The sequence below is a fragment of the Vitis vinifera genome, chromosome 14 (genome assembly GCF_030704535.1).
Source record: "Vitis vinifera cultivar Pinot Noir 40024 chromosome 14, ASM3070453v1".
In the NCBI taxonomy this organism is placed as follows: domain Eukaryota; kingdom Viridiplantae; phylum Streptophyta; class Magnoliopsida; order Vitales; family Vitaceae; genus Vitis; species Vitis vinifera.
The window spans coordinates 21,809,026-21,827,086 of NC_081818.1; the positions used below are offsets into that span (position 1 = coordinate 21,809,026).

The 18,061-nt window shown below is 36.0% G+C and overlaps 1 protein-coding gene across 2 annotated transcripts; it reads right to left on the bottom strand.

Moving 5' to 3' along the window:
- Positions 1 to 598: 598 nt before the first annotated feature.
- Positions 599 to 16,888, bottom strand: LOC100248029 (nuclear matrix constituent protein 1). 2 transcript variants are annotated; one of them, XM_010662142.3, is made up of 8 exons: positions 16,222 to 16,888; positions 12,719 to 12,928; positions 6,023 to 6,276; positions 5,607 to 5,877; positions 5,438 to 5,521; positions 2,764 to 4,877; positions 2,260 to 2,482; positions 599 to 1,283 (listed from the first exon to the last, which is right to left on the bottom strand). In XM_010662142.3, the coding sequence occupies exons 1-8, from the start codon at positions 16,483 to 16,485 to the stop codon at positions 996 to 998; spliced, it is 3,708 nt and encodes a 1,235-aa protein (XP_010660444.1). In that variant the 5' UTR covers positions 16,486 to 16,888; the 3' UTR covers positions 599 to 995. The 2 variants fall into 2 exon arrangements, with proteins under 2 accessions (XP_010660444.1, XP_010660443.1); XM_010662141.3 differs by having other exon boundaries at positions 2,251 to 2,482.
- Positions 16,889 to 18,061: the final 1,173 nt, after the last annotated feature.

Here is an 18,061-nt window from a genome sequence, read left to right on the forward strand (position 1 = left end):
CACTTCTGTAATACAGCTATGGAAACTTTGTTGAGGAAGCATGGTGTGAGACATAGCGTTACTACACCCTATCATCCACAAGCTAACGGCCAAGTGGAGCTTTCTAACAGGGAGAGAAAGGTAATTCTTACCAAAGTGGCAAACCCCACAAGGACGGACCAGACATACATGCGATAACAAACTTGGGAATGTCACCATACCGAGCTATATGGAAAAGCCTATCAACCTTCTAGTAGAACTTGAACTTTAGGCTTATTGGGCAATCGGAAAATTGAAATTTTGATTGGGATAAAATTAGCGAGAATAGGAAACTGGACTTATTGGAGCTAGAAGCTATGTGTGATGAAGCTTGTGAGTTCAGTAAGCAGGCTAAAGGAAAATACAAAATGTGGCATGACAAAAGGATACTACGAAGAGAATTTCAGTAATTTGTTGGGAGGAAAGAGATTATAATCAGTATCGATATCCATTTTAAAAAATTAAAATTTTAATTTATATCTGAATAAATTTTGTATCCATACTTCCATTTCTAATTAGTAATCCGATCATTCACACAAGAAAACATTTCACAAACCAACCTAATTACAAAATCCAGAAATTAATGGCCAACAAGTTTTAGATGGAACTTTGAAATAGGGAGAGAGAGAATACAAGCATTTGCTACAAACAACTTAGTACAAGAAGCTGCGTCCAGCGTTAAAAATTGCACTGGCGGGACTGCTAGTCTGCTACTACCCCATCAAATCATGAAGGTGGTTGTAAAAATGAGAGAACGTGCTGAGAATCCTAAAACATGGAAGAAAAAGAAGCCGAAAAAAACCAATCCACCCCCCCACCCCCACCCCAATTACAACTTTCATACTCACTACTACATTGACTCATGTTAAAATACACACTACTACACATCAGAGAGAGGCCCCCCTAACAGCCATGACTAAAACAGCTGATACAATACTTGGCTAAACCCACCAACCCAGTAGTAGGGTCCAGAGTGATCACGTGGTTAGAAACGTCCAAAGCTTCTTTCCGATTGAAACTTCCCCAGGATGTTCATACTCTTCATCTTCATCATCTTCATTTGTATCCTCATCCTCATCCCCATCCCCATTCCCTTCCCCACCTTCCTTGGGAGGCTCACTCCTGCCCTCATCCAAATTCCCATCACTATACTCCATAGGCCCTTCATCAGGTGTCTCGTTCACCTCTTCACTCAATGCCATGTTCTCCACCAACTCTTTTGTTACATCAGCATTGTCGTCTTGAGTGTCTTCTGCTGCTTCAAGCTGTCATACAACAGTTCAAATTACAGGTCAGAAAAAGTTGATTTAGACACTCCCAACAGAAATTTAGGTCCAAGTAGCAGCTTTTCTGAAAAGTTTTATCCGTATACTCTGCTTCTAATAGATAGTGAAACAAAAACCAAAGGGGAGGTCCATATAAATTGGTCTGAAGAACAAAACGAGCACTTGCATGCTAAAAACCACATCAATTTTGGATCTTTAGCCTCCATGAGGCTAGCAAACACCATGCGCTCGCCCATTTCACTCTCTCAATTCCCATCTTGCTTGAAGTCCGTGATTGTATTCAAATTTTTCAGAAACAATGACTTTAAATGTTTAGTTGGTACTGGAATAGTTTTGATTTCCATAAAGATTACATATATGAAGACCATATATATGGCTACTTGTTTTTCTCATGAACCCACCCACCCAAGATTGACTAACAAAATTTTTCATATTAATGAAGAATAATTCCTAAAATTGAATATAACACACTGGACTTCCATCTAGTTGTGTTCTTTCTAATAAAGGAGGCAAGCATATCACGATCCACATATTTGAATGCTCACATTGGGGAAACCTATAGTCAAATTCAGTAGCACACCAATGGATAGATCTTCTATAGCCCAATCACAGGGATATTCTGAAGATTGGTGTTGACACATACTGCTGTGGAAATGGGATTCCTGTTAGTTACTCTGGCATCTCAAGTGACAGCAATGAAATCAATAGATCCTAAGTCGATATCTCTAATTCCTTCCAAGATGATATCTTTCATTGGCCACTCTTTAAAATAACCAATTTTGTTATGAGATATCCAACACTATGGGGGTTACTAGAAGTTTCATTATTTGTTTTCCTTGTACTGTTTAAAAGAATGATCTTCCGTGTAATTGGACTGGTTCATTGCTATAGTGTGTATGAAAACACAGGAGAGAGAAAGAGAGAAAGAGAGAGAGAGAGAGATTACCCTAACAACCCTATCTGATGGGAAATGGACATCAACAATGGTTTTGAATGTCTCAACCTGCAAAACATGTGTGCTTCCACCGTTCTCACTGATAAGTCCCACTGAAGTTGCAGGGGCAGCATTGCAGTCGGGAATTTCTTCTCCTGTACCTCCAGCACCACTGCCATCAGTTTCAGTCTCCTTTCTTTTATGCAGGTTAGTCGAGGATTTAGCAGCTGCAACTGTCACTGTACTGGTAGTCATCATAAACACAAATATTAGGGATATTCATGTGTTAGTAATTTTGCAATGCTCAATCAAATAATATCTACAAAAACAAAGGAAACTCAGCTATCGACTACCGATGAACACAACAACTCATATAGCAATCAAGGCGCAAGTGCAAATGCATATATATATAGTTTGGAACTGGAACAGAATTCACAGAACAATCCTCATAAAAAAAATAATATACACAACAATTAAAATCACATATTCACAACATTGCTCAAAATACAAGGATTCAGTATTTACGTTTTAGGCCGTCTGAGATTGTATCTTTCTTGACCAAGAGTTTGCACAGCTGGAGGAACTTTCTGTCTCCTCTTCCCTTGCCTACGTGCCATTACACTATCAGAACGTCCTTCACTGTCATCACCATCCTGCTCACTCACCATTGTTTGAGATGTGTAAGCACGTTGTCGCTTCCTTCCATTTCTGGGAGTCCCTTTATCTGCAAAACTAGATTCTCCACGGCTTTCATCATTCATATGAGCAGAATCCTCAGGATTTCCATTTGGATGCTCATTCTCACTAAGTTCTAAAGATTCCCCTAATATAGCCTTAGCATCTCTGACAACTGCCTTCACAGAGCGGGTTCTATGAATTCTTTGCTTGCTTCTTTTTCCAGGTTTGCGCCGAGCACCCTTTAAATCAGAGTGCTGAGAATGTTGCTGAAGTTCTAGTGCCTTACTGTCAATGTTGCTCTCATCAATAGATAGATCTTGGCCAGCTTCCACCTCTTTGATACTGTTATCAGATTGGATCCTCTGGACATCAAAGGAATCATTTGCAATCCTAAAAGATGGTTCTGGCTCATCTTCAGTGCTACCTAATCTTTTTGACGGTTCCACTATAGCTTGTCTGCTGGGCTCAGGTGCCTCTGTCAGATTTTGAATGGCAGCAACCTCAATCTTTTTACCAGGCGATAAGTTAAATATCTTCGAAGTGCATTTCCGGAGAAAAGAAATGGTTCCACCGGATGTTGGAGATCCTGAACCAACTATTCCTGGAGTCATCTCATTATTTTGCCTCTCAGAAGCAGCCATATTACCCTGAACGCTTCCCTTGAAATAACGATCAGCCAGTCTTGGCAGAGGGGGGACTTCCACATTCTCGATTTCGGGTAAAGGTTGTAGATCCGAAAGCACAAACTCACAGGTTATTTCTCCACAGTTCTTGCAGCTCTTCTGTTGCTCAACAAATGCAATGAAGCGTTCTCTCTCCTTACTGAAAAGTTCCCTCTGATCCTTCAACTTTCTGCTAAGGGAAACAAGTTCATCAATGTCTTTCCGCATTTCAAATTGATGCTCATCAAGATGCTTCTTATTTGCAGCAACTTCCTGTTTTTCTTTTTCTATCCTAAGTCTTTCCAGTTTCACTTCTTCCATTTCTTGCCGAGCTACTTCTCTTAAGTAATTAACATTGTTTAATTCTCTCTCCCTCTCTTCCTCAAATACCTTCTCCCTCTCCTGCAGCTGTTTCTCCAGCTCTTCCTGCCTGTTCTGTATATCAGTCTCAAGTTCTCTTTTCAACAGCTCAAAATCATGAATCATTTGGCTTTTCTCACTCTGAGCTTTTTCAGACAACACTGACTGCTCATGCTCCATGCTGGCTGCGAATGATTCTTTAGCCAGCTTCAGAGATTCAAACTCCCTTTGTATGTAGTCCTGTGTTGCCAGCTTCTCAGTTTTTAACCTTTCCTCTTCAGAATGTTTTAATTTTTCTAACTTTTCCCTCTGTTCACTGACATCAATCAGATCCTTCTCAATCTCAGCTCTTTTCTCATCTAACACTTCCCACTCTCTCTCAAAAGTCTCCCTTTGTAGTTTCAAATCTTCAACTTCCTTCAAAAGAACTTCCTTCTCAAGTCTGTACTTTTCTATCTCCTGTTTCAATTCTGATTGCAGGCGGAGAAATTCTGACCTTTCTTCTTCAGTTATTTCAAGCTGTTCCCTCTCCTCATGTACCTTCAATTTCTGTTCTTCAATTTCAACCCTTATCTTCTCAGCTACAGCCTTGAGACTAAGCAAATCCTCTTTATCAGCAAGTATATGTTTCTTTTCAGCCTCCAAGTTTTTCTCCTCAGCTCTAATTGACTTTTCCTTTTCCTTCAGAGCTTTTGATTTAGATTCAAATTCCTTCTCTTTTTCCTTAAACTTTTCCAGTTTCTTCTCCAATGCCTGCTCTCTTTTTGCAACTTTCGCCTCCATGTGATTAAACTCAGTTTCCTTCTTCTCCACTTCAACCACCTTGCTTTTCAATTCCTCCTCCAAGGATTTCCTCTTTTGTTCAATTTCCAACTCAAATTCGCGTTTCTTCGCATCAAGAATGATGTTGTGCTCATCAACTAGCTTCTGAATTTCAACCTGTTGGAAATCCATGCAAAAGAAGAACATCAGAAGCATGACTTTAAAAAATGGGGCTGGCAAAGTGATTTTATCTGCCACTAGATTGTTGTCGTGGTTTCAGGACATAGCATACTTTTCCTTCACAAAGCAATGAAATTTATCGAATTAAAAGAGAGGTCAAAAGCAGGTGAATCAGATCTCCATGAAGAAGGAAAATAAAAAACAAAATATAATAGAGAAAATCAAGGGAGGGGACGTTGGGGCTTCTTAATGTAGAAGAAATACACACTAAAACCTACCAAAAAAGAAAATAACATTTCAAGCTATGTGCAGTCATATCCTTATCCACAAAAAATACACACAAACCCCCGACCCCAACCACACACACACATTCGATTTCCCTCTCCACCTCTGTCTCACACATTTCCTGGTTCTTTTCCACGCCAAAAGTTTGACTGCCCACAAAATTTGTGTACCATAAAAACAACAAACATTGTAGAGGTTTATGTCCACATGCATCCATCCATTGACCATAAACACAATGAACATATATGAATCACAAGGTCCCATGGACTCACTCTTTCTCTAGCACAAAGCTTTTCTTCCAATTCAAGTAATTCCTTCTCTTTAATCTCTAAACTCTGTCTCACAGCATCAGTTTCCTGCACCAGAATAATCAGCTATATTAAAAACATGACTACAGATTCTGAGACAACTGAGCTTGGTTGATTGAGAGAAAAAAATTGCCTTCTCTTTTAGAGTTAGGTTTGATAGCCTGCCACTTATATCATCTTCTTTCTTTTTCAAAGTTAAATGAGTCATTTCATTCTTCTTCTGTGCCTCTTCAAGGTCCTTCTCTTTCTGCGTAAAGATCTTATCATTTTCATTTGCCCTCTCCTCCCTTTGATTGAGGATTCTCCGACCTTCACCCAGCCTCTCTTCTTCCTCTTGTAATTTCTTTTCCCATTCTCGTAAGTCTTCCCTCTGTTTAGATAAAGTAGTCTCATGTGCTTCTCGCCTGAAATAAAAGGAACAAAATTCGCAAGTTAAGAAATGATACTTAAAATGTTGTAATACTCCTAAAAAAACTTAGAGCAAATATATTGTCAGAGTACATAAATTCAGGGATGTTAAGGCCAAGAGATTAAAGTCCTTGAGCATACTCTGCATTGAAGGATAACCGTTCCCTTCTAAGTGCATTTTCTCGAGCATCCACCTCTTGTGATTTTCTCTCAATCTCAGAACTCTTTCTGCTCACCTCTGCAAGCTTAGCATCAGCAGCATGTAACTTTGCTTCTACCTCAAAAGATCTCTCCTCAATGCTAGTCACCAAAGCATTTGCTTCAGCCAACTTTGAATCAGATGTAAACTTAATTTCTGCATACTCTGAACGCATCTCATGCAAGGCCTTCTCTAGCTGCATCAACCACAATATTGTTTGTGAACACAAGTACACGCTAACCACAAAAAATTTCTAGGGACAGTTTTCACAAACTTAAAAAGTATATGCTAACCCACCCACAAGAGAAATAACTTTACAAAAGAAGTTACATGAATGAAATTTCCACAGGCATACACAGAACAATTAAGAGAATCAGAATAGCAAACTTCAGCAGAAAATCCAACAATAAGAGATGCCTATAGATATGTCATATATTTCAAAAAGAATTAGGACAACTTTTTTTAAGTGTATCTGGTTACATACATACACTAAAGTAGAAGCTTTTGCAGCCTAAAAACTCATTTCAGCAAAGGTGGGAGCTAGAAGATTTTGCAGAAGAATTACAAGAAAGAAGATTCAGAATTGAAATTTTTCCACACATTAGATAGAAATCTCTTCTTCATGAAGATCTTCTCAGAGCACTTTACAACTGCACTAAATTGCTTTTAATCACACCTTTCTTGTGGATATCATGCCACCACCACACCAATGATAGGACAGGTTCATTCCAGATGAAACAAGTCTTCTAGAACAATTTACTGCTGCAGCAGGATTGGAAAACCTGCACAACATTCTTCAGTTATTTAAATACATTTGGGATTCCATTCAAGTTTCAGGCTATAGGCTTATTGGATACTTCAAATTAATCATCTTCTTTTTTTTTTTCCTTTTTTTTTTTTATAGAGTTACTACAAATTAACCACAAACACTTCCATACTACTAAATATTTTACAGACATTCTGAAATCTGCATGTTGGGAATGCTACTTTGAGATCATCACTTTACTAGAAGTCCTGAAAAGGGCGGCTTCAATAGATAATAATAACCTTAAGATGGTGGGGGATTCAGAAACTGTTATAGCTGGGGTTTAGAGTCACAAGAGATATGATCAGTGGCTGCATCAGATTGTTGATGTCTTCCATAATTTGGGATATTCTTTCAATTGGAAGCCTAGATTGGCTGAGCATGAAGCTGACAGAATGGTCAAGAGGACGCCACCTTCACCATTAAGCCCCTAATAAACCCATAAAAAGGGAATTTTAGTATAATCTAGGTGTACGGGTGATGGCTTTTCTTTCTTGATGTTGGGAGGCGCATTATTTTCTTAAAATCTTGCATCCCTGCTTTGTTTCACTGGAAAGATCTCTCATCCTTGCTGGTATAATCTTCTACATTTTAATAATATTTCAGTTTCCTATTCAAGAGTTGAATCTTTTACAAACTTCTGGACAATGTTTTTCTACAGAAGTATCATTTAAGTTTTGAGATGAAGCAAGCAGTTAAGAAAGCAGGTCCCAGATAATTTCTAAATCAAGATTTTTATTAAAAAAAATGAAAAAAAAAAAGGCAAATTTATTCATAATTATATCAAATTTGAACATTTCCAATTCTTCAAATATGACAAAAATGGGCTAACTAATAATTACCATAATGGCTTGCAGAACATTCTTTCTAGAAGATGTTTCCAAATGCATGCTTAGAGAATCTAGGCCTCAAGGACCCACTTGAGAGTAGAAATGAATCTAGTCTTTTCACTTTCAAATCCATTTTGAAAGTTAAGGCACAGCGTTTTTTTAAAATGCAAAAAAAACAGCACTTTGACATTTTCTGAAAATGGTGCATTGGCTGAAAACATTTATTTTGGTATCAGAAATGACCAATTCATTAAACTGAATCAATACAATGAATGAAAAATTATCCTTCACATTGGAACAAAATCTGACCAAAAAGGAAGAAGCAAGCCAATGAGTGATCCTTCACATCAATATAAATTCTCACCAAAAAGGAAAAATATAGGCAAGATCTCCCAACCAAAGCTAAAAAAATAGACCCAAAAAGAAAAGGAAGAAACATATACACACACTAGAAGAAGCCAAGGCTACAAACTCAACCAGAAGAAAATCCAACACTTAGGCACTGTACTTAGCCAGCTTAACCTGTCTGATTAATTAAGCAAGAACAGAGCCAGAAACTTTTATTAGGAGGGGGCAATCTTTGAAAAAGGAGGGGCAATCCTTTTTTTTTTATAAGTAAATTTTTGTCCCCATTGGGACTTGAACTTAGAACCTCCCACAAATCCTCCCCCATCCCTTTACCACTTGAGCCAGGCCTCAAGAGCACAAAAGGAGGGGCAATCCTTGAAATTAATACTCTAAAAAATAGTCAATTAATAAGTGATATAGATGGGTTTTCATATTTGGGATGCAACACATGGTCATTATTAATGAATCAACTAAATTTTGAAAGGTTAAAAAATATATATATAAATGCATCACACCACAAGTAATGCCAATAGCATGTTATATACTGTACACATGACCTAATGATCATGTGTACAGTATATAACATGCTATTGGCATTACTTGTGGTGTGATAAAAATGAATCTTTAAAGGAAAATTTTAAAAATAAATTTAAAAGGATCTAGTGAGAAATTTTCTTAAAAAATTTCAACAATTTCATTAATTTTTTGTACCGAAACTAAATTTTTTTAATTTTTTCTCAATTAACTGAATATGAACAAATGAGCTGTAAGAGATTAAAATTTTAAGTTAGGAATTACCCTCAGCATGCTAATTTTGCAAACTAAAATAATTATTTTTATCTTCTCAAACAATTAACAAAATGGTTCATTAGTAAGAACTTTGATGATGGTATTTAAAATATAAAAAATAAAAAACAAAAACTCCTATTTAGCTTTCTTTTTTGAAAATTTTCAACTAAACTTGGGTTATTTATTTATTTTTCTATGAGAGAATCATATAACATATTTTTTTTATAGGTGAGAGAACCATATAAAAAATACTTGTCTTCCAAGGTTGATGTTTTTCAAACAACTAAATATAATTATTCTTGCCTCCTCAAACAATTACAATCAATCTTTCTTTTTTTCTGATAGGAAACCACGCATGAATATATTGATAGAAAAAGAAGTACAAAAGGAGGATGAGGAATCCTCCCGCCAAAAGTAAAACTAAACAACAACAATTACAATCAATCTTTGGTTCATTAGTAATAACTTTGATAATGGCCCTTTGCCCATGTTGGACTTTATTGATTGGTGGAGCTTTAGGTAGTGGGTGGCAGTGTTTTTCAGCATTTACCATGATCTCATGGCGCCTTTTGAGCATGATTCAAAATCACAGTATTGGTCATTCACTCAAAGGGTCTTGAGGCACATCGGTCTTAGCGTTTTGGCTCAATATTAGGCGATTCACAAATTTATAAGTTAAAAGATTCAAAAAATTATAAAATTTAAAAAAATAATAATAAGTATAATTAAATAAATTTTAAAAACTAATAAAACAAAATTATGATATAAAATGGTGCAATTGTCATCAAATTGATGAAAAATAAATATGAAATTGTCTCCGAGTTTCAATTCCAACATCATCAGCCTATATGGTAAATCAATATAATTCATAACACATATTTTAATATAAAATAATAAACCATCATCATATAAATATAATTCATATCAAACATAATCATTTAAAATAATAAATTATTCTTTCTTTTTTTTCTTTTTTTTCTTTTTTTCTTTTTTTATAACCGAGGAACCTTCCATGGTCGAGCCCTTAGGACTCTCCATGGGGCCTCAAACCTCAGGATGTTGACCGCCCCACAACAACGAACACCGGGTAAATTCAGGAAAATCTACAACATCCTCTCATATCCCATCATCCAACCCTAAATCAGAAAATGAAAATACTCATTCTAGTGTCTATAATGATTTGTATTGGCCCATTGCATTGAGGAAAGGCACTAGAAAATGCACTCAACATCCTATTTCAAATTTTACCTCATTACATCATTTATCATCTACATACCGAGGCTTTATTACACAAATGTCTTCTGTTGAGATTCCAAACACAATCCAAGAGGCACCTAGAGATGAGAATTGAAGGAAAGCAATTAATGAGGAGATGCAAGCTTTGAAAAAAACAAATGAGACTTGGGATATAGTTGAGCTTCCCAATGGGAAGAAACAGTAGGTTGTAAGTGGATTTTCACAATTAAATACAAGGCTAATGGGACAATAAAAAGGTATAAGGCTAGATTGGTAGCTAAAGGATTTACCCAAACTTATAACATTGACTACCAAGAGGCCTTTGCACCGGTGGCAAAAATGAACACTATTCGTATTCTATTGTCTTTAGTTGCTAATCTTGATTGGCCTTTGTAACAATTTGATGTGAAGAATACTTTCTTACATGGCAACTTAGAAGAAGAGGTATACATGGACACTCCATCAGGGTTTGGTGACAAGGCTTGGAAGAACAAAGTCTGCAAGCCTAAGAAGTCTCTTTATGGACCTAAACAACCTCCAAGAGCATGGTTTGGGAGATTTACAAAATCAATGATAAGAATGAACTACCATAAAAGCCAAGGAGACCACACATTGTTTATCAAACATAACTCATCTGGTAAGTTGATCATCTTGATAGTTTATATGGATAACATTATTGTTACTGGAAATGACGAGGGGGAAATTCAAAGATTAAAAACTTATTTGTCTAATGAATTTGAGATCAAGGATCTAAGGCGTCTAAAATATTTCCTCGGGATTGAAGTGGCACGTTTAAAAGGGGGTATATTTATTTTCCAACAAAAATATATCCCCGATTTGCCAAGGGAGATAGGGATGTTAGGATGCAAACCAACAGACTCCAATTGAGCAAAATCATAAATTAGGAGGAAAAATAAAGGATGATATGGTAGACCGTGGCCTCTATCAAAGATTGGTGGGGAAATTAATTTATTTATCTCACACTCAACCACACATTGCATATGTTGTCAATGTGGTAAACCAATTCATGCATTCACCACATGAAATACTCTCTCTTGCTCCATTATCTTCTTCAATCGTTTAGCAACTACCATTTCTATGTGTTGGTAATGATCTAATTCCAGTCATAAGCTTCGCAATTTATTGTAATATTTAGTGACAAACTAGCTTCCTTGTTTTGTAGCATGAAATCGACAATTCAACTCATATACTTGTGTTGTTATTCCACTCTTGGAATACGTTTGACTAATGGCATCCAAAATCTCTTTGGCAGTGGAGAGAAACAAGTATGTTTGGCTAATCTTCAGTTGCATGAAGTGTAGTAGCCAAGACATCACCATGGAATTTTCCTCATCCCATAATTTATATCGTGGATCATTGGAGTCGGGTTTGATTTGGCACTCGTGACATAGCCCATCTTCCCTTAACTTTTAATGAAAAGTTTGGCTAATTGGGACCATTGTAGGAAATTCTGGCCATTGAGTTTTTGAGTGGTGATTTGGAGTGTAAGGCTATCACTATGATGGGTAGATAAAGGTGATAAGGTTCGGAGTGTAGAGGAGGGATTGAAGGGTAGGGTTGTTTGAGAGGATGGTGTATTTTCACTAGTTTCAGACATTTTTAGGGAAAAAACAACAAGGTTTCTGGCTTTTTTTTTTTTTTTTTTTTTGGAGTAAACAAGTAATGACCTTGAGGGAATTACAATGGGAACTAAGGAACCAACAACCAAGGCTAGTTAAAAGAGGGAACAAGCTACAACAATGAAGGTTGTATGTGACCTTGGCAGAGTCAAACTTTTGGCTCTAATACCATGATGAAAAAAATCTCCTGTGTATCTTTACATTCTGATTTACAATACATATATACAAAGGATGAGATCACCTAAATTAGGCTACTTACAAAAAAAATCCCTAAAATCAAGCAATCCAATTGCAAGAATCCTATATGGAAATTTACCTTAGGTTCCTATGTAGAATTTACCCATATTCTTAGTACAAGAATCATGGGTCAGCTTTTACAAGAAAGGAAAAATATGGTAGGAGAAATTAGATATATATGGAGATAAATAATTGCTGATTTCTTGGCTTATTCTTCTAACAATTTCAAATCTCAGTTAACCAAACAAAAGGAGCAGAATGCCAATACAAATGAGTCACATGAAAAAAAAAAGGGACAAAGAAGGACAACTAGATAGCATATGCTAAATCAGAACCATGCAGACAAGTCAACAAATAATGTTAATCAGTGAACATCACAGATGAGAATTAAACATCTATGCTAAGTCTGACAAAATATCAAATCAAAAGATGTGGTAAAGGATATCCACACTTTAAACATCTTCCACGATTACAACAGAAAAGCAAAGTAACTAGGGGGAAATGAAATCACTTCATTTGACAAGATCAACCAGAAGACAATTCAAAAATATCAATTTAGAACCTAGCTATTTGATCAGCTTATAGCAAAGAGGCACATAAACATACCTTTTATTTTATCAGAACACATAAACATACTCATAAGGGAGGAAAAACAACAACCCCACTAAAGCGTTAGTCATGCCATCCAGAGTATTTTCCAAAATGGAAGTGAAAAATATAAAGAAAATATGAAACAGTGGGAAGAAAACGTACATCAAGCACACACTGCTTCTCAATACCCAAGGCTTTCCTCAAATTCTCCTCACGCTTCTCAACTTCAGACATTGCAACCAAATGTGCATCTTGTTCTCGTTTGAGGGCATCTTTTACATCTACCAATGCTTGCCTGAGTTCATCATACTTAGAAGTCCACTCCTTTTTCTCAATGAGAAGAAGCCCCATATTGTATTGGTATTCAAAAATCTGTTCACAAAACAAGTCGTGATAAGATTAATGTATTTTTTTTAATATCAAAAATTCAAAATTTGATCACTTAGCAGGAACTGAAACGTTGAGAATAAATGAAAAAGAAAAACAACGAATGGCTTATGGAATAGATAGTAAAACAAACATAAAATGACCAGAGTTCTCCACACTCTAGGCACTGGTCTGCTTTGGGCACAAAAGAAAAAAGGAAAACAAGCCTAACAGGTTACAAAATTAAAATAGTGGCTAAGTGAAAGAACAAGGTCAAGCCAGAAAAGATGAAAATTAATAAGATAATTTAAAACCACCCTAGAAAGATTAGCAGAAAAAAGGAAAGAAAGAAAGAAAAAGGTTATTTGGACACATGCTAAAATAACTGTCAAATTGCAAAAATGACCTCCCTCTCTAATCTTGTTGAAAGATGACCCTTTTCGGACACTTGTATCCTTTTACATTTTGTTTCCCTCCAAAAACATATCTTCCCACCTATTTTAATCATTTAATCATTTCTCTAAACTCATTTATCTCTCAAACTTATTTTTTTCCCTTTCCCACCTTAACTTTGATACTAGCAAAGTTCGTTTCACTGCTAGGTCTTAATCTTTAAGTGTGACTTCAAACTTTCTTTCATTATTGCCTCATGAGCATCCCTCATGTTGTTAACTTCATTTTTCTCTCTCTTCGCAACGTTTTGAGAAAAATCTTTCTCATCTCATAATGCGCTACCCATTCTCTTATCTTTCACACAACTCATTCTCGTACGAAGTGTTCACCTAAATTGTGTTGGGATTAAGTTCTATTTATAAAAAACTTAACTAGGGTTAAGTCCTATATCATAATGGTCACTTGAACTGCACTATGGTTAGGTTTGATTTACAAATTACTTAATTATGGTTAAGTTTTCATTTAAGATTTTTACATGAAGTATAGCAAGATTAAGTTTCATTTACAACAAACTTAATATGAGTTTACTCATGCTCCAAAAGCCATTGCAATATAATTAGATCCCCAAATATTGCTAGAAATTTAAAATGAAAAACACTTGCATTTTCAACATATTCTTTAATATTCTTTATTGAAAGTTCAAAGTCGCGTCTTCCTACAATTAAAACTTCATTTCATGTTAACCACTTTCAAATAACAAAGAAATGAATGAAATTTTAGTTGAAAGAAGGATGATAGTGGGTTTCAACTAAGAGATAGAAAAGAGCAACAAGAGAGGTGAGTTGAACGATGTTACAAAGAAGTGGAGTTACACAAAGAAATGAGTGGAGGCAATGAAGAAAGAGAGAAAGAAAGAGATTTGAAAGACAATGGAAAGATAGGAGAAGAAAGACATTTGATTTCACAGGTTTTTGGTAGGTTTTCTTTTCTATGTGGTTTAAGGGTAATTTAGTTCAAAAAGGGTTATGTATCAGCAAAAAGATTGAGGGTTATTTTTGCAAATTAGGGGTTATTTTGCCCCTTTTAACCAAATATTCCAAAGAAAAATGGAAATACCAAAAAATAACAATTATGGAAAGAAGCACTCAACCCATCCCCACTCTCGTCATAGCTGAGAAACTCCAAACCTAGGAAATAGAAGAGACCAAGATGCTGCCCACAACACAGAAGAATAGGGTGTGCCAGCCCCTCGTCCTTTTTGAATTAACACCAACAGATCACAAGATGAGCAACTCTACACCTCAACTAGCCTAAGGAGGGGAACTTTCTGGAACTATTTTCACATGAAGAAGCGTGACATAGGCAGCCCACAAGAAGCCTAGACAGCTGAAGCTAGAAAATTCTAGAATGGCCTAGGTAAGAGCATGCCAGTATGGAGAAGAAAAAGGAGACCACAAAGCTAGCTCTTATTCAACAATTTCCAACAAGGACCGTCTAACTTCTCCACATTAGCTCACTCCCATAGTTTTAAGCACACCTAGGCCCCAGGTGTAACCACTCCCTAGTTATAACGTCTTGCTTGCCAAAGCATGTGCCTTGTTGAAAAAGTGTGCCTCGCATGCTTTCCTTTTTTATACAACTTTATTCTTGAAATTTGTAACCACATCTTAAAATTTATATAATTTCATTACTTTTTTTATTGAATGCTTCTTTTAAATGTTTAGAATATTAAATTTTTTATTGATTGGATTAGATTTGTATTTTATACAATTAATATGCATCCTCGTTCACATTTCACTTGGCTCAAGCGCACGCCTTGTGTTGAGTCTGAGTCCTAAGCTGTAAAGACTTTTGTACCTTAGGTGCACCTTGCGCCTTTTAAAACTATGCTCTCTCCTCATAGAATCCATGCCAAAAAAGCTGTCAACCCAATACCCAGTCATGCAAACTCCTTATAAAGATCAAATACAATGGCTAAGGCTCCCTTCCCCATACCAATTAGCCAGCTACCCAAGTTCCTCTCACAACTGCTAAGACATACACCATTAATGCCCGGAGGCAGGACAAGGGGTTTTTAGTATGGCCCAATTACAACTGAATATTCTTCATTAATGCCAGAAAGCAATACAAAGCAGTCAAGGAGTTCACAAATTTGACTGTCATGTTACCATTACTAATTATTAAGAGTTAAACAAGGAGGCCGCCCTCCAATGAAAAATAAAAATACTTAAGAAAATAAGGAAGGCCTCCTAGTTTCAGGATTACTACTTTGCTAGTAGAGAAAATCACAAATGTCCTTAACAATTACAAAGTAATCAACTCCTTAATTCATTTCTCACTTTCTTATTTATTTGAGCTCATGAAAGATGGAAAACTATTATCACCAACTCATCAATGTCATTACCCATAAGTTTAAATTCTCATCCCAATCAGCGGAGGGTGGACAGCCTCCCAATTAAACTGTTCCTCTATCATCTCTAATTCTCAGGAGGAAACATGGCAACTATTGCATTACTTGGGCCAACATAATCCATAGAGAGGAACATAAATGTTCTCGATGATTTGTAACTCAACCAAAACCTTCACTTATTATATGCTTGTTTCATCATAAACCCAAAATAAAAACCACATTTATATACCTTTACAATGCATCAAACAAACTATACGTTAAAAACCATAAATACACATGTTCCCTTTCCAAACTTCAAATTGGTGCTTCAACTCTAATCCCTCAAACGTCAAAGAACGATTTTGATCTTCAGCTCATCGCAATCAATTAAAATTAAGAAAATTTAAAAAATTCAACAAAAAGACAAGGCACCATAATTGGCCTTAATAAATCACCAGTTTCAAATAATTACCGTATCCAACATAAAAACAGGCAAGAGTCAAAAAAATTTACCAACCTCGCTCTCAAGCTTTGAAACCTTTGCAACCAATGCTTCAAGGTCCGACGCGACCTCGCCCGGCCGCTCCACCATATTCCCACCATTCTCGCCCGGCGTCACCGGTTCAACAAAAGCTGCACTCTTTCCCTTCGAAACACTTCCATCGCCGACTCCGCCATTTCTAGGGCTCAAATTCGAACCCGACCCAGCAGCGTTCTTCTGGGCATCGCTCCTGGGCGTGAGAGACCAACCCGACCACACCTTTCTCTGCGGCGTAAACATCACTACAATTTCCACAACCTGCCCTCACCAAGCCCCGAAATCACAGATCGTGGGCTCAACTTCATAAGCACAACGAATTCGAACTCAACGGTCGGAAAAAAAAAAAAAAAAAAAGGAATAAAAAAACCCTAAAGATCGGCGAAAAAGCAAACCCTAAGTGTTGGGGATGCAGAGTGAAGAGAAAGATGGAACAGAAACCCTAGACGGACGTGAACGGAGTTCCTAAATTCCGGCGAGTTCGGAATTTGAAATCCGGTAACGTCTCGAAACCAACCTCCCCCTGTTTCTCTCTCTTCCTTCTCTCTCCTCTTTCTCTCTCTGACTCCCTCCCTATCTTTTTAGCCCACCTTTCGTGCTTTTGCGCGGATCACTCACGTTCCTTACTTTTTTTTTATTTCCGACAGCAATTCCATATGTTGAAATTACTATAATACCCTTGACTTAGGTTTATTTTTGGTGCGGTTGGTAGGGTCTTTTGGGAATTTAGTCCGATGGCTTTTATGATTGGAACGTAGGCGTCTGACGTGAGGACTGAATTGGCCTTTGGCCTCTGGCAGCAATATGACTGGGCGAGTGGAAATTGTGAGAAAAAAATAGGGGTATTTAGGTAAATTAGGCTTTAGAAGGGAATAAGAATATAGGAGTAGCTTGAAAATGCCACGGTGTTAAGGAGCTGTTAACTTGGGAATGAGGCTATTCGGATTTTAGAAGATAAGCATCTCTTTTGCCCCATGTGTTCTCCTCACCTCTCTCCTTACTATCCTTTTTGGAATTTTCCTTCTTTTTCTTTTCTTTGTTTTTTTCTTTTTCCCCTAACAAAAGCAGCCAGAAAAAAGTAGTATATTAAAAATAAGGCTATATTTAAGAAGTGTTTTTGAAATCAATTTTTTGTTTTTTAAAATAAAAATATATATTTGATAATTACAAATTATTAATATTTTTAAAAATAATAATAATTATATAAACATGTAAAATGATTAAAAATAAAATATTAAATATAAAAATTATATTTAAAATATTAAAAACAATTTAAGTTTTTTAAAAAATTTGAAAATAGTTTTTAAAAACTATTTTTAAAACCAGTTGCTAAAGAGGTCTTAAACATTCCACTTTCGATATCATTACTCAAAAGAAAATAATAAAAAGTAACAGTTTTAAATCAATCTTATGATTTTATTTATGGTTAAAAAAGTTGAAAATTATTGGTTGATAATTAATTTTATAACTGCTATTGTGATGCACAAGTTTCTGGTGACGCATTGGTGGAGCCCACCAAAGCCCATCACAATACTTTTTCATAGGGTGTAGTCATTTATTTGTGGAATTTATAGTAGTTGGTGGGAATATTTCTTGGTGACTCAGAAGACTAATTATCAGTATCAGAAGACTAATTATTATTATTATTATTTTATCCTCAAGATTAGTAATAATTATACACGTGACATTATATCAATCCCACATAATTTTTTTTCTTATATCTAATTATCTGATTAAATATTTTTAAAAGGTTAAAGAAAATAAAATATTAAAAATATAACTAAAACAAATATATATATATATATATATATATATAAGA